General features: G+C 34.5%; 2 protein-coding genes across 12 annotated transcripts in view; both read right to left on the reverse strand.

Annotated features, from left to right (window-relative positions):
- Positions 1–25,414, reverse strand: part of LOC149532050 (SPX domain-containing membrane protein At4g22990-like) — a 115,535-nt gene that overhangs the window by 80,152 nt on the left and 9,969 nt on the right. For all 11 annotated transcript variants that reach the window (XM_089811566.1, XM_089811564.1, XM_089811561.1 and 8 more), the window contains 6 exons: positions 25,090–25,210; positions 19,026–19,337; positions 18,527–18,637; positions 17,937–18,391; positions 14,993–15,291; positions 889–1,079 (listed from right to left, as the gene is read on the reverse strand). In XM_089811566.1, coding sequence (XP_089667692.1) covers positions 889–1,079; positions 14,993–15,291; positions 17,937–18,391; positions 18,527–18,637; positions 19,026–19,337; positions 25,090–25,210 — 1,489 coding nt within the window. The remainder of the gene's footprint in view (positions 1–888; positions 1,080–14,992; positions 15,292–17,936; positions 18,392–18,526; positions 18,638–19,025; positions 19,338–25,089; positions 25,211–25,414) is intronic.
- On the reverse strand, positions 4,199–5,526 carry LOC149532051 (uncharacterized). The gene is made up of 4 exons (XM_089811569.1): positions 5,369–5,526; positions 5,019–5,254; positions 4,728–4,915; positions 4,199–4,349 (listed from the first exon to the last, which is right to left on the reverse strand). Exons 1-4 carry the CDS (start codon positions 5,381–5,383, stop codon positions 4,321–4,323), a joined length of 468 nt encoding a protein of 155 aa, XP_089667695.1. The 5' UTR covers positions 5,384–5,526; the 3' UTR covers positions 4,199–4,320.

Raw genomic sequence — 25,414 nt, forward strand, 5'->3', positions numbered from 1 at the left:
TTAGCATTGAAGACAGTGTTTAACTACTCTTAAGTACTTTGATTAAGGATCCTTCTTTCAAGATTTTTAAAATCCTGGATATCTAGGGAGGTTCTTCTCAGAAGGATACAAGTGCAGGTCAGAAGAGAAACAGCTCATTTGAAGCTACACATTCTGGCATAAACGAAAGAAGCAACTTGTATCTGTAATCAAAGATTGGAAAACTTATATATAAACATAAAGAGGGATTAAATAAAAGAGCATGGTCATGCAAGTTGCTATTTTCCTATCTATTGGCAAATGCCAAAAAACCATAAGAAAGCAGATTCCAAAATCCCACAGGCTTATCTCAATCTCACAACCTCAAATGAATAAAAGGAAAAAAGTTGGAGTCAGTTATCTTCTGATAAAATGGTCAGAATCCTGGGAATAATAGGATTGAACCTTAAACAGCTTAAAGATAAAAACCAAGTTCATAGCATTGGATTGCCGTTTCTTTTTAGTCCTTATCTATTGTAGGGCTAAAAACTGCCTAAATTTTCATGCAAGGAGTCTCTGAAAATTCATTCAAAACATATTCAAGTTTTCTGCTGATCAACAAAACAAAAATGTATAATAACTTAAGATAGGATACAATTGCATTACCTATACCATCGTACTGTTACAATTAAAAAGCCAGATGTAAGTGTTGATAAAAGAGAAATAAAATAAAATATTATAATTGCAAACTATTGGGAGTGGGTGACTTTCAGAAGTTAGTTCTATTAATTACTATTTAAGGTTCAACAATTTCAGGGTAGTTCAACAAATTATAACAGAACCATAAGACATGGATTTTCCATTTTTACAAAATTGTTACAGAATGTCAAAACTTGCAATACCAATCATGCAAAAGTAAAAGCATCTGACCTTTACAGGTTTAGTTAGTAATTTGTATGCCTCAACAAATGAACTTGCAGGTTTTCGTGCATCATCGGCAGATTCTTCACTGCCATCAATTTCCTGGTCACCTTCTTCATCCAGTGCTTTCTCTGTAGGCTGTGAAGCCAACAAAAGAGGTTGTGTCATGCCATCTTCAATTGTAGACCCTTGTGTTGGTCCTGTACAAATAATAGTAAATCTATTAGTAAGAAGCAATAAGGAGCAATAGTTTTACAAATAAAAATATTATGCTCCACAACGGAATGATTCATCTGGGCTAAGTAGGCAAAATACATAATAGGATGCAATATGAAAGAAAACATCAGCACATATGAGGGGGTAAACATGTTTAACAATTAGAAAATTTGAGGAATATGATTAGCATTCATTGTATCTGAAAATGGCCATGTTTAACTTGACCGATTTGAATATTATCAATAATGCATTATCTAATTATCCTTCCATCTCTACTCTCAAACAATTAGAGGGATTGTTTTTTGTTAGTGTGTATACGAAGAGCAGTTTGTAATCAATTCAATAGTAACAAGATATATTTTAATGGGGAAAAAATGTTTGTAATCAGGAATAAATAAATAAATAAATAAGGTTTAAGCTTAGTGTTTTAATCACTTCAACTTAAAGAACTGGTGGTGGATCTAGACTGGGAGCATATCCCAAATGTTCTTCATCCATATGATCCCACAGTTGTTGGAAGTAACTTTTACTAATAATGCTGCTCCATAGAATTTACCTTAATCAGAGATCAGAAAAAGCTTTGGGGAGAGAGAGAGAGAATAAAAGAAGAGGAAGTTATGGTTTGCTTTGTGTGTATCATTATGTTATAATCGGATAATAAAAGAAGCAGAAGTTATGGTTTGCTTCAGTGTGTATCATCATGTTCTTACACAATCGTTCATCTCCATTCCATTGTATGTAAAAAGACCTTTTACATTTCCTCATCTTCTGTCGCACCTTTCTTTTACACAGACTTTGCTTCTCTTTCCATTTCGCCGTCTACCACAACAACCAGGCAACATTATCTCAATTCATTAAAAAAAGATCTCATTACAAGTCACAAATCATGTGATAGCAAGGTTTTTACGTTAAATGAGTTCCGAATTGCAGTCAAGGAGGTGATTTATTCATCTTAAACTTCAGCCCACTGTCCATTATGCCCACTTAATCTCGAATCCCATCAAAACCAAATTGCCATCTATTGAAATCCCATTAAATTTATTCCCATGTGTTTATACCCCCCAAAAAAAGCCATCCATTGCTGATAACTGTGAATTCAGCCACAAAAAACCTCTATGAGTTTCAACCAATTTATGTGCCTAGGCCCTGAAGTGATCAAGCACAGTGTACACGTGTGAATAAGAACTCTAGGAGCAAGAGATCAAGCTGTAAAGTGCAAAATAACTTCCTTAAAAATGTACAAGTATTTCCAGCAAAATCTACCAAAAAAATGCTTTTAAGGTCAGTGACTCAGCCCGAAGGAAACCAGTTCTGTAAGGCCTGATTATTTTACAATCATATAAATACCCATTGTCTCTATGCTTACAATATCACATTCAACAGATATGCTTCTGTGTGCATAGATTGACAAAACTTATCCATGAAAATTCTACTTGCATTAATTTATCTAACTTGATGCAGTTTTGTATACTAAATTACTAAGTTGCCGGTTCGGATTCTGGTTCATATGCGGGTTTGAAATTCACTCAAAAAAATTTGGGGCTGGGTTCGGGTTTGTTTAGGGTTCGTCTATGCAAGGTTTTTTTTTAATAAAAAAATATTTATATATGTAAAAATATGCTGAAGGAAATAAGTTCATACACCACTATGTTAATATTAGAGCGCTTCAGCAAAATACACCACCACATTTATTAACGATTAAGTTTGAATGGTATGACAAAATGTCAACCATATCAATTTTTCGGTTCAAAAACAGCAATGTGAGGGAATAAAGCTTCGTTGTGGTTCGTTCTAAATTCTAAGATTGACATGTTTTACCATATCGCATATTCCTCAATGCATTTAATTTCATTGTTCCTTTTTCTTTTACCCAATAAGAAAAACTATAGCACAGATCTAAGTCACAAGGTTGGAATTCTAGTTTGTATTCGACATTCTTCAGATGAAATTGACAAGGAGAAAAATTAGAAAAAAAATCAAAATTAAATTCACCTTACATCCATTTAATGTTTTTGAATGTAAATCATATATCTCCAAAATTATTAAAAGACAAAATATTAGTTATCATTTAAAACATCCACTCAATGTTAAAAAAAGCATTAAGACAAAATATATAATTTTTTTATTTTTTAAATTTAAAAACAAAATGAAAAAGATTATAAAGTATATTTTAAAAACATAATATACCAAATTTATTTTGAATATTTAAAATATACTAAAAAAGTATTTAATTTAATTTAATAATAAAATATTGATGTTAAATGAAAATAAGTATCATTAAATCTAAATCAATTTAAGTTATTTTTAACAAAAATTTATTAAAATAAAATATTGTCAATTTTTACAAACATTATTTACAAAAAATAAATATGTGATGTCATGAAACATATTAAACTAAAGAGTAAAAAATTATTTAAAAAAAATTAAACTAGATAGAAAGTTGCTGCTGCGGACTCTCTAGCTCTACTCAATCTACAGTGATGTACAGGTCAATGACGTCAAGTTTGCTCTCCTCTGGCTCGTTGCGAATTGCTACACAACAGATTTTTGTTTCAACAAACTCGTATTACAGAAGTAGAAGAAATGGTGAAATCCATAGTTGAAAAACTCGCCAAGCCCCCCAAAAGTTTAATCGGGAAAAACTTGGCAATTTTTTTTAAAAACTCGGGAACCTAAAAAGCCACTGAAATTTAATTAAAAATACATTTATTTTGCAAAATTTAATGAGAAGATGCATCTTATAAGTTAATTAAAGACAATACAAAAGAAACAAGCATAGTTTAGATATATATAAATGCATAGTGTGTACAAAATTGCATTCTCATGCGGAATGCTCATGGTAGGAAGCAATATAGTAAATAGTTTCAATCTGTCAAACTAGAAGTAAATACTAAAAGTCTAAATACATCAATGATCAATACAATCACATCTTCCTCTTTCCACTTGCACTAGGAGGAAAGTGAGGGTGTCTAGTCCTAGAAGAAGTGCCCCGCACTGGGATAGGGCGTGAGCTGCGTGACTATGAACTCTGTGGCCGTGCCCCCTCGCTCGACTGGCTCGGGGTTCTGGAAGAGGATGCATCTCCTCCTAATGGTAATGCCTCATCCTCTGAGCTTGAATCATCATCCTCCTCGTCCTCATCCTCAATGTCATCCATTGTGAACTGATAATCAGTTTCAGGCTTCAGCATCCCCCTCCATGGCCTGCCTGTCCAAATCAGCGATCTCATCCGGTGTAAACAATGGACCTGGCTCCTGTGCTGTCCAATCAGAATCAGGATCTATCTCATCTAGATCAAGTGGACCAGGTAGTTCTGAGATCTGTGCCTTTTTTATGCGCAACTTAAGATTATAGTGCACATAAACAAGGTCATTAAGCCGTTTTTTAGTCATTCTGTTTCTTTTCTTTGTGTGGATGGACTCAAATAAGCTCCAATTGCGTTCACAATGGGATGAGCTACAAGGTTGGGATAGGACTCTGCGAGCAAATTTCTTTAAATTGGGGGTATTGCCACCCCAACTTGCCCACCAAGAATTTGTAAAACAAAATATAAAAAGTTATAAAGCAATAAAAAAAGATAATCAGAAGCACAACTTATCAATTAGCAATAGTTTTAAAGTTTGACGCTTTACCTAGTGCTTGAGTAGATCTTGCTCTCTTTGTTAGCATAGAAGAGAACAAAGGACCCCTTGATTCCACAAAGATTTGTTGTTCGGTCACAATAAGGTCTCTCTCTGCTTCACTAGATATTATTCTCTCAATGCATTTAGAGAGACCTTCCATGACCTCTCCATTAGGATCTGAGTAGGAATCATCAGCCCTAAAACAAATAGAAAATGATATCAAGTCTTACTACACAACCTTAAAAAGTAGAGTAAAATAAAGTCTTAGTAAAATCCCAACTTCAAGGACAATCGTAGTACCTAAATTTGGGGTTGAGGAAGGGGTTGAGGAAGCAGCCTGCTGCATGAATGGGTTGGTGGAGCATATTGTTCCACCTCCTATCAATTATTTCCCAAATGGGGTCAAATCTGAGACTGTCCCCATGATAGTAACTTCTAACAACCTCTTTCGCCCTATCCATGGCCTCATAAAGACCTCCCATTGGGGATTGCTGCCCATCACATATGCGCAAGACTAGAACCAAGGGCAGAGACATCTACATTTGAAATTGAAAAATACAAATTAGTTAATAACATAGTAAGTTATGAAATAATAATGAAACTTGAATAAACTAAAAATATAATGTTTTGATTTTTGAAGTTAAAGTTACCTCCACAATCTTCATAGCCTTTGCAAAAAAACTATCATCAAAGACTCCGTGCTACAGCCTCTCCTTTGGGCTTCTTTGAATAAGATGAAGCAACCCAATTAGCACACACAAACATTTGTTTCAAAGCCAATATGTGGTCAAGAATACTTTGCAACGTCAAGAAGACCGTTGCAAACCTTGTCATAGTAGGTCTCATCAAATCTTTGCCTTTAGTGGCCTTTCTCATCAAACTGAGAACCCATGGGTGATTCTAGATATATTTGGTGCCCCGCCTAGCATCTTCCACAACTGGACTCACCCAATCAAGTTTTCCTATGTCCTCCAAAAGAAGGTCAAGGACATGTGCTGCACAAGGTGACCAAAAAAGTGTGGAATGCCTCTCTTGGAGGATTCTCCTCCAAAATCCACTCCAATCTGCCTTGATTCACTTGTAATCAGCTAAAACCTTCTTTGCTCCACACAAATGAAAGAAACAATGCAAAAAACAATGCATTTTGACCTATTTAGGCGTCACTAGCCGCGGGTTCTCAGAACCGCGAGTTTTTAAATAAAACTCGCCGAGTTTTTGTGTAGAACTCGGCAAGTTTTTGGACACCAGCCGAGTTTTTGAACAAGCGAGTTTTTGGCCCATTTACTCGCCGTCTCAAAATACTCGACGAGTGTTTAAAACTCGCCGAGTAACTGGCGAGTCTTCCATCTATGGTGAAATCAATGGAGTCAGTCCCAGAAGAAATGTGTGCCCAAGCCACTACTCTCGGACGAATGAGCAGACTTGAAACTAACGAAGGTGTCTACTTTAGTCCATCTCGGGTCAAACCAAAAATAATCGCGTTGAACAATAGAATTTGCCCAAATGCAAAAGAACATTTGTCTCCAAGTCATCGGGACAAAAAAAAGTCGATCAAATTTGCTGGTCATTCGACCAAGGTCCTGCCCAATGCTTTGCCAGCAAATTCATCAGGAAAAAACCAAATCTGCTTTGAATTCAAACCGACTTCGAATGAGGACCGAATCGACTATCAAATTTGGGGGTCAACGATCAAATATGGTAACTTAGCTAAATTAACACTAGCCATTGAACCAAAAGCAGGTGCAATTATTACACCGATAGCAAAATATTTTGTGTAATATATTAAAGGAAGTTCATAGTTAGAAATTCTCTAAGAAATCAGCTTTTGATTACCATTTTTTATCTTGGATAAAGCTCTAAAAAACAATCTTATGTTTAATTAATATCCATTCAAACTAAGTACAAAGCTATTGGAACAGTGACATGTAATAATATTGCGTAAGCAACTTTCTAAGAATCTTCATCACCTACAACAGTACCACATGATCAGGCATTGTGATAATCAAAGGGAGTTGAAGATGTCCAAGAATCTAATGTTCCATATGTTGAGAAAGTAGCTTCATTCAGATTGAAGCATATGGAAAATTGATTTAATTACATGCGCGCGCGCACACACACACACACACACATATACATATACATATTTAAGATCAATCATATTGTGAATCTTTGTCTGCATTCAGCAGAATAGACTTCCTCATGTCCCCTAATGACTGAATATTGAACATGCCTTTGAGCCGATTCATATTGAGGTGTATCATTAGTTATCTAATAAACTGTTGTGTTAGTGATGCTAACAAACAGTCACATTCATGTAGGGTTATGACCCTGCGTGGCATGAGCCACGTAAGGGTCATACCCCTACATGCATGCACCCATTTGAAATCTTATATTACTATCGTGCTTGCATTGAAATGAAATCAATTAAGACGGCAATTTCAATCTCAAGACAAGCATTCGATAGCAGATATAAATCAGTCATATGATATTATAATTTGTTGCAATATATAATATACTAACTACAGTTCATACTCTCTATTAGGTACTCTCTTATATGTTCTGATTTATTTAAATTCTCAGATTTATCTGAGATCCTATCTCAGTCGTAATAATATTTGAAGTCTGAAATACAAGAACTGTAATTTAATCACTCAGTTATATTCAAAACATCAAACTATTATTCTCTCTAAATCAGATTCATTTCCCTTAACATGGTATCAGAGCTTAGCTAGAGAAGACAAGATAAGATAATAATATTAATGTCCAACAAAAGACCACAAAAGGTCTATGGGAATGAGAGTTTACAATAAGACAATTGGCAATAGCGGGAGCACCAAACGGTGTCTGAGAAAGAGAAAACAACAATAAATAAGACGAAGAGAGAGGCGCGGGGAGAGGCCAAGACAAAGACTAGGAGTCTTTTCTTGGCAAAAAGAAAGGAGCAAAATTTGAGTAAAATTTGAGCAAAAAGAAAAAATAAATATAGTAAAATTTGGGTCAAAGTTATTAGAGTTATAAACATAATTGCAAGGTAGCAAAATGGTGAAAGGCATTAGAGTAGAGGATAGACTCGAAGGAGCCTCAAAATTTTGTTTCATGGAAAATCAAGATTATAGCAATACTTCAAGAACTTGAATTAGACTCATATATAGAAGAAGAAATCAAGATGCCTGAAAATGAACCTCATAAAACATTCTGGAAGAGACGAATCAACAAGGCTAAGAAAATAATCATTCATGTTGTCAAAGATCACACATTCTTCCATTGATAGAGAAACTAACATTTTCTTATGAAGTGTTTAAAACCATTCAAAATATATTTGAAATCAACAATGCAAGAAAATTACTCACCTTAAGGCAGCAGCTCTTAAATATCAAAATGATTAAAGGGGATACAATTTCATCTTACTTCTTGTGAATCACTGAATTAAGAGATCAAAGTCCTACAATCGGAAATAATGTTGTTGATTTGGAGCTATCTCTAATAGCTCTTAAAGGATTACCAATCTCATGGGAATCTTTTATCCGATGCATTAGTCGACCTTCTCTACCTAAATTCAATCAACTCGAACGATTGTACTCTTCACTAATCTCAAGAGGGATCAATCCGAATAAAGAGGCAGAAATTCAAGCACTAAATGCAAACTCAAGCAACAAAGGGAAGAAAAGGAAATTCAAATGAAAGAGAGGAAATAACTACCACAATCACAAAAACAGAGATCTCTCTAAGGTCTCGTGCTACTATTGTTATAAGTTTGGACATACACACAAGTTCTTCCCAGAAAGAAGAAAGCTCAAGCAACCATAGCCGAAGTGAAAGAAATTGAGAATCCAGTATCCTACCTAACTTTATCAAGTGAATTAAACTCAAATAGAAACACTTGGATAATTGATAGCGGAGCTTCAAGACACATAACCTGGTTTAGGGACCAATTTGAGACCCTTGAAGGACATTCAACTGAAGAAGTCACCATTGGAGACAATTCCACCTATCCAATGAAGGGAATAGGGACCTATTCAAATAAAATAAGAACCAAAGTTACTTTACAATTAAAAGATGTTCTCTTTATACCAAGCATAAAGAGAAATTTGGTTTCTATTTCAGGTCTAGCTGATCAAGGCTGTCACATCACCTTCCATGAAGATAAAAGTGTTACTTTGGCCTAAAAATTCTAACATTAAGAATGCTATTCCTATAGGATCTAGAGATGGTAGCCTATACAAACTATGTAATAATCAAAAACATGCCACTAAACCATGAAATATCAAATCATAATCGGATTTGGCATAGAAGATTAGGACGTCTTTGGTATAGTGCCCTACCTACCATACGAAAGATTACTAATGGATTACCTCACGTAAAATCTGGACATATTCGAATTTGTAAAGGTTGTGCTCTAGGGAAGAACACTAAAAGATCTTTTCCTCCAAATGAACATAAGTCTAAAAATGTACTAGAACTTGTCCATGCTGATTTATGTGGTCCAATGTCAACACCATCATTAGGGGGATTTTTGTATTACGCATTCTTTGTCGATGATTAGTCTAAGAAAACTTGAATTTATTTCCTAAAACTTAAGGAGTCAAATGAAGTATTGTTGAAATTCAAAGAATTTCAAGCCTTAGTGGAAAATCAATCAGGGAAGAAAATAAAAACTCTAAGATCAGATAATGGGGGTGAACATATATCTGAAAACTTCAAAGAATTATGCATTTCTGTTGGGATTAAGAGGGCGAGTACAATACGTTGTAATCCCCAACAAAATGGAGTTGCAGAAAGGAAAAATAGAACCATCATTGAAGCTGCAAAAGCCATGATGCATGATCAAAACATACATTTTTTCAAGTACAACTGTGTACATCTAGAATAGATGCCCCCATTCAATCTTAGAGAATATAACACCTAAAGAAGTCTTTACAGGGGTAAAGCCAAACTTAAGCCATCTAAGAATCTTTGATTGCCCTGTATACATTCATGTTCTCAAAGAAAAAAGGACTAAACTAGAACCCTCCAGGAAGAAATAAATCTTTGTTGGTTATAGTGAAACCACCAAAGGATATAGAGTCTATGTTCCAGGACAAAGATTAGTTGAAATCAGTAGAAATGTTAAATTTAAAGAAGATGTAGCTTATAAACGCTCTCTAAACACTAAAGATGATTCAATCACAGAATTAGGTACAATTGAGAATCAGAGGGAGAATATTATAGAAAAGTATGAACCTTCATCATCATCCTAATCTTGAAAATGCTGAAATTTCCAACAACCCATTACTGACAAGAAAGATGATTGAAGAAAATAATGTGGGACTTGATGAAGTATTTAGAGAAAATACTTTTACTCATATTTCTATATGATTTTGTATTCTGTGAAAGCATACCTGGTATAATGACACAGTCATATTATACTTTGATAATATCGAGTTTAAATCTCTTCAATAGTAAAGTGTTAAATGTTAAATATATATATACACCAATTATCATCGCTATCTACATGTTGTGCCTCCCCTCCCCTTTATGGAGGTAGAGGGGTAATGCCTTATGGCAAAGACCAAGCCATGAACCTACTTTGTTGAATGTATCAGATTGATAAACATTATAGCCTCACCCATTCAGACTTTCTTTGTTTCTGCTATGCCTTCACCTACCATTCTATAGATGATCCAATTGGATGGAAGAAGGAATTTCCTAAACCACAGGGTTGAATGAAGGAACGTCAAATCCCTCAACTTTCCAAAATCAGTTCTTGCTATGTAAATACCCTTCAACCCTATTTGGATCTTTTGAACTGACAAATAGGATGGACACAAAAATGCACTAGGAATTAAACTGAGTAGGAGATCCCTTTCCCTTACCCTTAAAATAGGCCTGCGGAGGTAAGGGGCCCCCTTCTACATCATTGTAGGGCTACGAAAGTTTATCTGAGATAGCATGCAGCTCTGGGGGATAGGGTAGTTGATGCACCTAACCACTTAAGGCAGGATTCTAAATAGCAGTACTCAAGCAAGTGCATTTTGAGCTACCGGAATGCACCCAATTCCTTCATTCACAGGTCTCATGCGGGGGGTACAAAATCTTCAGATTTTGCCATTTGCTTCCCACAAAATTGTTTCAATTGGACATAATCCTATCAATAATGACCCTCAATTTATAATTAAGCATGGTATAATATCTTTAAAAATTTACTTAAAAATATATGATAACCAAAATAAACAAACAAATTTCAATGGATCTGCATAAGCTTAAATTATCAGAATTGGTTGAGCAAAGATTGGTGCAGAGATGTAATAACCCTATTTGGTTATAGCTAAATCAAGCATCAATTTCTAAATTCTTTCACATTTCAATGGTTTGACATTTTCTCAAACACTTGGCAAGCAACCCAATTACCACTGAATATATGATGTCTTAATTTTTAAACACAATATCAGGATGTACAAGAAACTGATCAGAAATTTATTTAAATTTGGCCTTATAAATTTTGCATAAATAAATACCAAATGCCAATAAACAATTTTGAAATGATTCACACCAGCCTCTGAATTCATTCATCAACAAACCATATAACAATATAATGAAAAGGGAATTTAATTGTTGGCTGATTATAAATCAGAATTTGAAGCCAGCCTGTTTACTTTCAAACTATGTAATATTAACTGAATTTTACAAATTAATGAACCCAGTCTTTGTCGTAGAATGTAATTGCAAAGTCAACGTGAAAGCTGCCTAGTCCAATTTCAATCTGGCGTTCATAGTCTACCCTTACAAATGCTGCCCAAAACAAACTCCAATCTACAAACTAAACCCTCGTCCAACAACAGAGAATTTATAATATTCAATTTGTATAAATGCTCCTCAGCCACAGTTAATACAGAAAGAGAAGACGATAATAAAACTCAAGAATTCACAATACCTCAGCTTTGGATTCTTAGAATTAAATCTACAATACTTCAGCTGTAGATCCCAAACCCTTATACTTCAGCAAGGGTGCAGAGCAACCAAGGATGCCGTGACGGCATTATCTTTCAGGTCAGGTTTTTTTTCCAGTGGTTGCCCAAGCTGCTACACTCACTGCATTTCCTCCACGTTGCAACTTCAATACGGGGGCAGGTCTTGAGTCTGGATGTTACGGGGTTACCAAAAATCGAGAAAGGCAAAAACCCTCCAATTGTAAGCATCTGAAACAATCACCCAAACTTCAGACTCAAAAATGTCACAAAGACAACAAGAGCAAAATAAGATAATTAAATAATTGGATGCTTTACTCATCAAATGGGCTCATATTTATAATCTCCAAATGGCACAAAGTTTCCCAAATGAACTTCACTTAAGAAGCTTTCCACACACAACATTAAAATATAATATAGTGTCATTATAATCTGATTTATTAATTGCTTTTGGCTCCACCATAACTTAAAATTCTGACACATGAGGCCAATGTTTCTTGTTCCCATGATAAAAAACTTTTCTTTCTGGTTCCAATGAGCTATGATACTGAAGTGACCAACCAACAACACTATCAAAAATAGAAGCCTCAGTATATTTATATGAATAATAATAATAATAATTCACCTGTCTTGCAAAAACAACTGAAGAGGCATCATAATCAAATTCTGACAACACCAAAGTGATCCTGATGATGAAAGATGATGAATGAACCTGATGGTGTGACTTACTATAAATAGACACTCCCTCAAGATTCTTGGAGCTCAAACTGGAAGCCCGAAATAAAAAATGAGAGCATCCTCCAACTCCTCTAACTCAACTGAGCTCATCGGAACCAACAGATTGACTTAATATAAATAGTCAGTCCCTCAAACAGAGCCAAAACACACCATAGGCTGCTAGAAAGCCTATAACCACACAACTAAGACCCTCAAATCTCACTATCAACTCACGAGAGTTGCTATGGTGAATTGACCTGGCCACCTGCAAGAACCTACTAAAAATGGGGACATTACAAGAGAAGACAGTAGCCACAATCACCAAGCACATAGGTTCTATGTTGACATACCACAAACCATAAATGGGCCTAAAAGAAAACCATGTGATCGCTCCCACAACAATTTGTACAAAAAACTTGCTGACAAAACCACTAACCTTTCCAATTCAAAAATTTCATATCTACTGCAGCAATTTCCAATTTCTCCACAATGCTTTCAAATGGAGAAAAGCTCCCCTCTCTTGCTACTTGTGGAATTTGCCCCAAAATGGTTGCGCAAGCTGTAAAATCCCCAATCTCATCTCAGGTGTGTTGAATAATGTGCTTTAGTGGACCTCTTCTGTCATGGCGCAGCATGATGACACATACCTACCCCTTTATCTACTAAACTTAAATTTGTTCTCTTTGCTAATATTGTTCTTCCTTGCTTACTGTTTCATATTTGTCATATGTTAGGGTCTAAATTGCAATTAGAGGCGGTTATTTCTTTACCACCGACTATCAAAACCCCTTAGTCACCGCCATTCAATAACACTGTGTAAATTCAATGCAACTTTAAAACTACAAAAAAATGCCCCGTAAGTCAGAAGTAAACAGATATTCTAGTCTGCAATGATAAGTTTTTCTGCCAAAAAAAATTCTCAGCCTCTTAAGTCTCCAACCATTTTTTTCTATGGGAGAAATCACTTCCAGTCAAAGTTCCGCCATTCAATAACACTATGTAAATTCAATGCAACTTTAAAACTACAAAAAATACCCTGTAAGTCAGAAGTAAACAGATATTCTAGTCCGCAATGATAAGTTTTTCTGCCAAAAAAAATTCTCGGCCTCTTAAGTCTCCAACCATTTTTTTCTATGGGAGAAATCACTTCCAGTCATTCAGCATATAATAGCCTATCGTAATTATCATTAGACCAGCTTTTTGGTGTTCATTTAGTTATGGTACTTTATATATATTACTACAAATTTTATGAGATTTTTAAATTGATTATTCTTGTGCTTGATCATAGTATGTGAGATTCAATTATGATGAATAACATCTTTTTCATAGTACTTGTCTTTGGGTGTGGTTTACCAAATTGTACACATCATGTTTCTAACATAAGTGAATGATGGGCAACCTGTTGTGCCTTGTCTATGTGTTTCCAAGGATGTATTATATGTGGGATCAAGTGTGCAATAAAGTCTTGATCAACCAAGTTGAGTGGGTGTTGCCATGTGCCAAACTACACATAAATCATAGAACCATAAGTTGGCCCTGTTAACAGTGGCACCACCTAGTCCTAGCCATGTGAAAAAGGGTTCCACACGATACAAACATACTCACATCTGGTATACAGTATAGTAGCATTACACTCCAAAAACACACAACTAGTTCAAAAAACTGTCTCATTGCATTTGTTGTGCTATTTACCAAGTTTTTCCAAGTTCTTTAAAAAGTGTTTATGAAATATTTTATGTAAACATATCATATTTTGGATTTATTTTTCCCTTTAAGTGCAGAAAAATTAAAACATGTGAAGGTTAAATGATTTTAGTTTAGGGTAGGAATTAATCATTTAAAATTATCTTTTTTTAGTTATTAGGATTTTAAACATTAATGAAGATTTTTCTTTGATTGTACTCTAGCGTGGGATTTTCTGAGTGTATACCCAAATGCTAGTTTAGGTGAAAAGCATGAGGCTGCCACCTAAGGCTGTGCTCCACAATGGTACCACTGACTAGTTTAGGACTAGCCTTTTGTTTTCTCTTTATAAACCTCTTAGGTGAAAATACTCTAATTTTTTCGTAAAAACCCACTCACTTTTTAGAACTGGAAACTATTTTAATGCACAATCTTTATTTTCAATATCCGCATGCTTCATTTGACATGAAATGACGAAGTCAATAATTTCTCTATTGAATATATCAATTTTCCATTCTTCAAGTTTGTTCCATTTTGAACAAAAGAAATTGAATTCCATTACAGTTTCAGTTTTGCCACATCATATCAATGCCATTAAATAAATTTTTGATAGTCATATACATTCACATAACTCAATTTTCCATTGTGACCATAATGTCTATTTGCAAAATATCCTTTTCCAGAAAGATTATTATTCAATAGATCAGATTTAAAATAGAACAGCTAAACGCTAAAAATAGAATGCTAATACAAATATTGAATACAATTGTGTTTAAAATTCAAACGGTGCTCATTTAAACCCAACTATGCCTTCCCTCGGATAAGAAATGTATAGAAAAGGAAAATTGTAAAATAAATATCCAAAGCCTTTATATCATAATAAAGGTACAACTATTGAAATAAATGGTCTGGGCTAGAACAAGCACGTACCTTTGTTACTAACCTCATCAGCCTGACATTCATCCTCACGTGCTGGTTCTTTAAATGATACCCAGAGCCACAAAAGATAGACAAACCATGCAATTGCCATGACCCAGCCAGGTAGTGTACTTTGATTAAAAGTGAGCCCAAATAAGGTTTTGTTCATTTGGAGGAGTCCAGCAAGAGCAGGTCCTGCTGCCATTCCTAGCGCGCTCGCACTTACAAATGCTGCAGAAGCCTGTAACCGTATTTTTAGCGGTACACAATCACTAATGTACCGCCGATTAACAGCTCTGGCAGAACCTAGACTGCAAAATGAAATATTTTATTACATCAAATAAGAGATCAAAACTTAAAAATGAATTGCCTTCAAACTATTGGCAGAAATATTATATTCAATCAAATTTAAACATTGGAAAGATGAGTACTATGGTGTATGATTTAAATTGGCTGCTACTAAAAAATATTTACATCTCTACAAATGTCTTTGCCTCTACTAAAATAGTATTCCCTACCTATTCAAGAGGACTGTAAGCATGAATCTCTTAAAATCCTGATTTTAGACACTAAACAAAGAAGAGACTTCCCATACAAAGTCAATAAGTATATTTATACCTTAATAGCATCATCACAGAAACCCTGGTTAGGTGTTAAAAATATGAACCAATACTTAACAACTCATATGCATTTTAGTTCTCTATTTAGACATTACCCATGTGTGATAACTTAATTTAACTGTTCTACTAAGCATCATACAACAGTTGGTAACTTTACTATCCACTATATGAGCTATTGGATTGTACAATATTTAAAACTGTAGTTATGAAAAATGATGTCCCCATGCCTGAATTTGGACTTCTTGCACTCAAAACAGGTTTTAACTTTTTACCATTTACAGCATGGGGGAAAATTCTTTTGCAAGTAGTTTATCATTCTGTGATTTTTCAACTTTATTGCTAGTTGGAAACTATATCATCATTTGGATAAATGAGGCAGTAGTATGTTTGAACCATTAGCAAGGTGCACGTTTCATATGTCTGAAAATATTGTAAATGTGATATGTATATTGAAATTTCCTTAATAAATTACTATGACAGATGAACAAAAGAATAAGATTGATGGTTGTCTACAATACTTGGAATCCTCTTGTTTAGTCATTATTAGGGTCAAAGATGATATTTTCAATATTTCCATCCTTAAAAAAGATGGTAAGTAATTAATTTTTTTCTAGACATATTAAAAGATATCTACCATCCAAGCTAAGAATAGGTAAATCTTCCACCACAAAATAACAGAAAAGGAATGAGAACATCTAGAGTGAAAACAAGTTAACAACCATTCAAACCAATTCCCATTCAGTTTCTTTTTGAACATTTAAAAACCTTGGCAACATTTTTTGATGGATCTATTTTAAAAAAAGAAATGCCTAAATCTGTGATCTATGAATTCTTAATGGTCAGTATAAGGAAATGTGGGAACACAAAAACAAGATTCCAATGGGTACCCAAAAAATCTCGGAGATCATATTTAAATAGGAAAAAAGTAGTGGAATTGGACCCATGAACATGGGCCTAAAGGAGCAAGGAAACATAGAAAATCAAAACATCAACCACAAACACATATAACAGAAAAATAAAGTCTTTAGTCAAATAATATGTCAAACATTCAACTGTGCAATCAAGAAAAGTACATTTAAAGACTGACTATTGAATGGTCGCAATGAACAAATAATTAAACCCCAAGAAGTTACACATAGAAAATGCATAAAGTAGATAAATAAGATAAAATAAAATAAATTTATTAATGTCCAACAAGAGACCCGCAAGGGTCTAATGGTCTGGAAACAGTACAAAGGGCAAATGCCAGCAAGTCACAATATACAAAATTGAGCATCAAGTCACAAAGAGCACTAAGACAGTCAAAGAGTTAATTACCTGTTTCCTCTGCATTTTCTAGAGCAATATTTGAAAGTGGCCTTACATAACTCAAATAAGACCCTGTCAACCTATTTAAACATAAACATTACTAGTTCTTTTTTTAAAAGTCTGTCAACAAGTATTCCGTCACATTTTAGAGACATAACTAGTACAAAAGATTTTGTTCTAAAAAGGATAGTTATTAGTAGTGAATGTGTTGCAAAATTTTGTTAGTTTCCAGTATATGGTAAGCAACAACTTTAGCCCTTTAGTCCAAGGAGCCTGATATGGATTGTGAAAGATACCTTTATCTTGTAGAAATTAATGGTATTTAACAATATATTATTGTAAAAGGAATAACTGCTTTTTGAATACTTTATAGGGAAGTTACATAACCAAGGACTACACATTATTACACTTTGTAGAAAAAGATGTACAATGCTTTGTGCAAGAAAAAAGCAAGATTTGCACAAAGAGTACTCTATAAATGTATCTCTGTGTGCATTTTTCCCTCAAATCTAAAAATTATCAAACAAACATATTCTAGAATAGGATAATGAATGCAATGTTAAAAAAAAACAAAACAAAACAACATCTGCATAAATTTCTAGAAGCAGTATGATTGATTATTATCCTCCATATTGTTTGTCCCAAGACTACTACCAATAATATTTGATGTTTGTACTCCACTGTCTACCCCACAATTTTGATCCATCATTTCAAAACTAATTCAAGCTGTGGCATCTGAACGATTGGAAATTTATATCAACAATTAAAAGGAAGAAACAAAAGACCAGCTGCCCATGTCAAAGTACTGTTCTACATTTGCATATTAAAAGGTTTTGACATGCCATACTACTGACTGTGTATTTAAGTCAAATGCAGGAGGTAGTTTTGAGAAAACATTAATTATATTACAAACATAGAAAGAAGGATATTATAAAGAAACTATATGTTAACAATGCACGCTAACATACAAAAGTATACCATCCATTGGGGGACCTGAATACAAGACAAATAGAATATACACAACTTACCCACAAAGGATACGGCCAATTATTAGAACATATAATGAATTTGCATCATATGCCATTGCATACAACAAATTCCCCAGGAGAAGAACGATGCTGCTGAAAATAAGTGGTCTGAAATATGACCTGTTTGACCATGCACTGAAGTAAATGGAAGAAATTAACTGTGCAAAGGCCATTGATCCAATAACAACTCCACAAAGAGTTGCTGCAGCTCCTAGACTCATGGAATAGTCATCTGCAGTTGGAACAATTATATATGTATTTACCATATAAAGGAAAGTGTTCACTAAGTTCAATATCAGAGAAACAAAATGATATCTCTGATCCTCAATGTACTCTTCCGAAGGCCTAGGTAAATCTTCTTGAATAATAAGGGCATGCTGCCCAAGAAACCGTAGGAAGTTTGTTGAGTGTGTAAGTCTCTCAACTGCCTCTTTTATCTCATCAATAACAGGGTCCTGTAATAATCACAATCAAACAGATATGCCGAAAGGTATAAAATAGTTCTTTCAGAGTAACAGATAACTACCCCAAAGTTACAGCAGAAACAATTGATCCACTTCAGATATATTTATAACATTGAGCACACTAACCTGAAGTGCTAGTGCTGAAACAGGTTGATCATAAATTGAAATGTAGCTACCAGTGTGATGTTGAAGCTCGGCAAGATTGCGAGACAATGCCCCAACAACAGCTCCTATGCCCTGATAATTCAAAAGATTCATTTGTTGTGTTTTAAAATACTTTATTATCATCATGCATATTAGCCTTTGTTTTGTACCCTTTTTTCATGTACTGATTAGTCCCCTCAATATTAAAATTGGATCCAATAGATTCATTTGTTCTGTTTTTAAATACTTTATTATCATCATGCATGTTAGCCTTTGTTTTGTATCCTTTTTTCATGTACTGATTAGTCCCCTCAAATATTAAAATTGGACAAAACATTTTCATGGTAGACCGTAAAATATTAGTCCTGTTCTCCGTACAGTTTCAAAGCATACATTTTCTGGCACAAAGCTATATTTTAGTACATATAACTTTGAAATGATTGGCAATGTCAATATGGATCAGCTGAATTTAAATACTTACTACATGCTTGAAGACCTGCTGAAGTTGTGAGTAAGGATGATTTGAACGGGTTGTTACATAGTAGTCCGTAATCTTGTAACCAGATCGTTTGTCAAATTTTTTTAAAATTTTACGCAATCCAGTGGCATTTATCTCAACAAAGTGTAGAAGCTTCAAAAGATCCTGACCCACATGCCTGTATGCTTCCCGCAGTGCATGCAATGCAGAAAAGTCACTCTGCTGCATTAGCATTTCCCGTTCTTCTCCTAGAGCTTTTATCCTGCTAGCAAGATACCCTTGCTGCTCTAGCACAAATAGCACAGTCTTTTCAATCTGAAATAAAAAGACCCAGTTCAGACTCAGTCTTAGCTAATAAGATTAGCCAAAAAATAAGCTTCAAACAAAAGATTGTATAGTTATATCTACATCCATCATTCAAATAGGTCAGATTAAATTGTGCTAGAAAGATGCCCTTGCTGCTCTAGCACAAATAGCAGTCAATCTGAAATAAAAAATACTCAATTCAGACACACACAATCTTAGCTCATAGGATTAGCAAAAACTAGGCTTCAAACAAAAGATTGTGAAGTTATATCTGCATCCATCATTCAAATAGATCAGATTCAACCAGTACTGATGCCAACCTCTGGCCATTACCCTGCACTCTCCTGACCAGTATATCCAGTTTCCTTCTTTAACCATTGCACGAGATATTACCACAGGTAAATGTTTTCTTTATAAAGTCAATTAGGATCAAGTTAGTACATTAAATTAGATGTTCTCATGTGAAAATGAGCTTCAATGTGCTTTAAGTGCAAATGACTCTCATCTAATACATTACTAGAAAAGACGGCATATTAGGCTTATTTTTGAAAAGTAAACATTCTCAACAAATCTAAACAAAGGTATACCAAAGCATCTGCAAAAATTTCTGAAATATTAAACTTATGGATTAAAGCTGAATTTCTTGGATCTAAGGTTGGGCGAAGTGCATAAGAAATATCCAAATGCTCATGTGTATGTATATCTATGCTTAATTTACACTAACATAATTTTAAAACTACTTCAACTATCACAAAGAGAATTTAATAGAGTAACAGTTTAAAATTACTTCTTGGATTGCTTCTTGGAAACTGTAGTTAATAAGAAATCTGTCTTGCAAAGAATTTCAAAAGATTGCTAAATGTCTACCAGCTAATTTTTTCTTTACCTAGAAAAGGGGCATTGAATTTTTTTCTCAATCTATGATTAAGATTTGAAAGAGATGTAATAAAAGAACCTTAAGTGTATAACACATACATAATTAATAAATGAATCACTCAAAAGAATGAACGAATTCATATGCAGTTTTACTTAGGAGTGAACTGACCATTTGAGAAAACACCTGATCTGTAAACTCCTTGTTATGAATCACTTGGAATTTCAAGATTCACTAGGATACAGATATAATAGAAAGATCATAACTAACGTTGCTTGTGAACTAAGCAAATAATACTTAGAAATGTGGAAAATAACTAAGTAGACAAAACATGCATCAAAAAGAACAAGAGACAAAAGATTTGATTTCGGAGTTCACCAGACTCTGGCTACGTCTCCGGATCTGCAAACTCGCAAGATCGATGCCATTAATTATGATGCAAAACTCATACATCACCATGGTCTTCCATGGAGTTACAATCTGCTTCTCGCTTCCACACTATGATGACAAGAACTTGCTAGCAAAATATTCGTGCATAGCTCCTTTGCCACTTTTTACAATGCTAAGCAATAAAATTGCAACTCTCTCTCAATAGGCATTAAGCCTTTACAGAAATGACACAGTGTCATCAAAAATACTCTCAAGAAAATTCTAAGTTTTTTTTCTCATATTATGAGACCACTTAATTCTCTACAGCATTCTCTCCCAAATTCTCCTTTCGAGAATTACAAAGACTTATCAAAATCCTCCTCCAAGATTAACTGTCTTCTCAAGAAAACAAATCCCCTCTTATACAAATTATTTTCCTTATTTGCTGTAAAACCAAATAACAAATTTGAGAACTATCTCCCCCTTAAATAACAAATAATTCTTCCATATACCTCCCATGTAAATCCTTAATATTAATAGCCCTTATATTTTAACCGGTTCAATTTTTGGCTTTTATAATTCAAGCCTTACATAGAAATCTCGGTTAGATTATGGCCTCTTATTAAATTTTTAAATAAGAAAGTGAATCCTTATTAATAGGAAGGTTATACGTTCATTTTATATTTTAAAACAACATTATTCATTTTAAAACAAAACAAACCTTTTTTAAAAGTCTGAAAAATCATGTCAAATCATGGAAAATCTTGACACCTTATCATGATGATGTCATGCTGATGTCATCATTCTTGCCTTGATCATCCAACTTCAAACAATCATAACTTTCACATATGAACTCTGTTTTCGATGAAATGAACGTCATTGGAAAGCTCTTGACAGGCTCTTTAATTTAAGACCCATTGTTGACCACTTTTGAGATGGTCTAATTTCACCTTTTTGGTCAACCCCTAGTTCACTAGTTTGACCCAAACTTTGACCGAGCAAATCTCGAGCAAATAGACTCCTTTAGACACACTTCAAATTGTGTCAAGAATGTTTCATCGTGCTCTATGCATTGATGTCAATTTTGGGAGATTTTGAGTGGGCTGAATTTTTGAGGTCTTCATGATCCACTTGGATCAACACCAAATTAGAAGTTAACTACAGTAGCATTAACGTCACCAGGCTAAGCCACAAGAAGAACAAGTTCGCCAAGAATATCGTCAAACACGATATATGATCTAGTTATAAGCTCACCTACTAGGAAACCAACACTTAAAGACAGATAACCATCCTTAATGTTTGAGGTTAAATGGAGATATTATTTTAATTATATTTCAAAAGGAGTCTCATATTGAAATATCCACCAATCCTCGAAACCTCTATCAGGCAACAGACAAAATGAGCATGAGCCTGGACAGTTGGCAGAGGAAATTGCCACCACTAGCAAAGGGTCTGGATAATCTAGAGCTCTAAGGAACCATCTAGTGCAACTCATGAAATATACAGATGCACAATTCAAAAACCTATAGAAAGTTTGAAAAGTTTCTTGGAGGTGTATTGGCTGCGAACAGAGCAAAAATAATGTTACTCTATTGATGAAGAAAGCGGTATAAAAAAGAAATGTTTGGTACGGAATAAGTTAATAACCCTTGAAGTGTTTCCGAGAAATCAGCTCTTACAAGCCAGTTGAAGTTTGTGAGTGATAGCACCTTTAAGTCAATAAGAGTAAATGATATGGGGGAAGACAAGAACATAAAAAATGTCTCCTACAACAGTACCAATAATCCTAAGGAAGCATGTGTTTGTGTCCAAACAGGAAACTTTTGATATTGCCAAAAGTAGTCCAATTCTCTCAAAAAATAGTTATACTGTGCAGGCCATGGTAAAGATTCAGCTACAATAGAAATAGGCACAGCTGAGGTGTCTAGCAGCGAAAGGAGTAACAAATCTCCAAAAGGATACAAGGGTGCTGTATTTAACAGATCATCCCGCCCTTTGGAAGAAAGTTATTATTTTGAAATTTTGTACACTATCTATCTAGGTTTGGAAGGGATAATATGCTTCTATCAAAACAAGAAAAAGGTGGGGATCATTTCTAGCAGGACAGTTATTTCTGCTTTGAGCCTCACATTTCAGGACAGAAGAAAATAATCTCTCCTTCACCCAACCATTTCTAAATGCAATTTCATTGGTCGCCTAAACTACTAAAATCATTCAGCTTGTACAAATAAAATATATTTCAGGTTAAAGATACTCACAGTGAACTTCAGATTGTTGACTTCAAGGGAGATGACAATTTATTCAGTCACCCCAGAATATTCTAGATTATCTGCTTCAGAAGGACAAGTTTGGTGTATAGATTGGATCTTCTAGCACAGCTTTTGTTAAGAGGTTATGTGGTCAATCAACTGCCTCAGCTCTCAGAAACTTGTCATCCTTGACAAAAAACACAAGTGGGATACCAGAAGATGATATGAAGATTTCAGAAAGAATAGAAAATGTATCGGTTAGAAGAGCTACCCAAAGAATTAGGAGATAATTGGATAAAAATTATGACACGTTATTGGTAACAAACATGGTGATGCTATTGCAGATGAGGAACAAGTCAATGGTCAAACAGATACATGCTCAAAAAATGGGAATGGACATGCTCAATAAATCTAGCAATGCACATCAGCATACAGAAACAAGCATATGCTTTTTCAACAAAATGGAATCAATAACTTTGGATCACATGCAAGATAAAAACTAAAGCAATCACATTTCAATTTTCCTCGCGAAAGGTTGTGATCGCCTTAGGGAAATCTTAAGCTCAGATGCAAAAAATCCTTGTGGCTCAAGTCCAATTGGTGGATTTTTGTGCACAAATATACAGGGTTCCTGATTCAAATGCTTCAATATCTCAATTATGGTGCAGCAGCAAGTCAGCAGCAAGTGCAGTTAGGAATCAGGATTTACCTCCTTTAAGTAGCAACTACAATACTTCAAGTTCAAAAATCATTTATGACTAAGGAAGAAACACAAATCCTGTTGTGAAACTTGGAGAATTTGAAGGTGTCAGTGTACAAGGAGTTGGATCTCTTCATAATAGAGAAAAATGTTGCTTTGTATTGTACAACCAAGAGAAGAGATTGGGGAACAAGATCATCACAGAATACTTAGTCCATTCAAAAGCCTAACCACAAAGGCTGCTCCTTGGGAATGACCAAGGATACCTGAACATCCAATGTTGCATTGTTCATGGGCAAGGAATTCCAGCTATGGTGGACTTTTAGTGTCCCTTTTTCATTAAGTCAACATGTGTGGCATAAAGCCATTTCTACACTTCTAAACGGGCAAAGGGTGTTTACCAAAATAGTATATACTAGTGAGGACTGGTTCATTCATTTCTCCTTGATATTTTACAATATTTGGACCATTTCGTATATTGTAGGTCTGTTCCCTAAATTTTAAGAGGTTGGTTGGAGTTAGGATCCTCACCACTAGTCTCCTTATGGGATTAGCAAATTTCTAAGTGTACATGTCCACTATAAATGGCCACGGGAAAACTTCTTCCTACTTCCTAGGGGCCCGAAGCAAGCATTATTATTATACTTCAAATAATAATAGTACCTGTCATTGGATTTGGCTGTGAATCATTTCTGCATAATGCTTTATATTACGTCTTTCTAGTTAGTGGTTTTCAGGCTATATTTGATTTACTGATGAGTGGTCAGGCTTTCATCAGACTTTATTGGCAACTTGAGAAATTTGATGTTATTACACTAGGGCCATGTAATGTCAAACTTCATTTATAAATGATAATAATATCATCAACAGAAATTATGATGACAATAAGGCTAGGCACATAGGATTTGACACTCAATTTTCTAGCATTTCAATAAATAAACAGAGGCCTGCCAACATCGAGGAATTATTCTATAACTCATTACACATATTTTCCGACATAGAATGAGTGGCTACAACACGCAAAGCTTATCTATCAATTCAGGAATAAAATCCTTCAATCCAGAATCAAAGGTTAAATCCTTCTGGTTCCTTGTGGGCAATCTCATCTGAGGATTGCACTGCACAAAGAACATTTCCTTTCCTATTGTCAAACTGATTTGTGGGGCAGAGCAGCATTTACAGCAGCATCAATTCAGATCTGATGAAAGATGTCCAACCAGGTGCTTGATTTCTTATCATTTCCACACTGCTATTACTATTTTGTCGATGTATTCAAGCGAACATTATTATTATACTATTAATGTATTCCACCAGATTCTATAAATATAACATGGATCTAGTGTCATGATATTTTTTAATGCAATGCATTTTTCTTCTCTTTCTTGCATCATTCTGATTTTATTTTTTTATTTAGATAGAGGGCATACAACACTCTTGTCAAAGCCTTCAGATTGTACGTGGCATTGTGAATTATGCATAGAGGATAATGTAAGTAAAGTTTCAATAAGTAATCCTCTTCAACGATAACATTGTTAAAACTGACTAGCATGAAACATACATTTAACTAACCTGATAATCGAGCATCCTTGAAAATTCCTTGAGAATACTACGACGATCCTCTGCTCCTGCTTGAATTCGTTGTGCATACTGTCTCACCCTTTTCTTCATTAATTTGTAGTTGATGTAATATCTGTTACAAAGACCATTTCTTTTAACATTGTGTTCAGTTCACCATCAGAGTTTATAGTTTCTAGAAAAATTACAATGTGGCGTGATTCTGAGTAGTGTGTGAGAAGATATTGTAATATTTAAAATGTTTACAAGTCTTCACATATTATCTAATTACAATGCAAGAAAAGCTTAATATTCTCAACGAAATAGAGTATTTAAAATC

The sequence above is a fragment of the Cupressus sempervirens genome, chromosome 11 (assembly GCF_028749045.1).
Source record: "Cupressus sempervirens isolate cs-2001-9-10 chromosome 11, ASM2874904v1, whole genome shotgun sequence".
NCBI classification, from domain to species: Eukaryota; Viridiplantae; Streptophyta; class Pinopsida; order Cupressales; family Cupressaceae; genus Cupressus; species Cupressus sempervirens.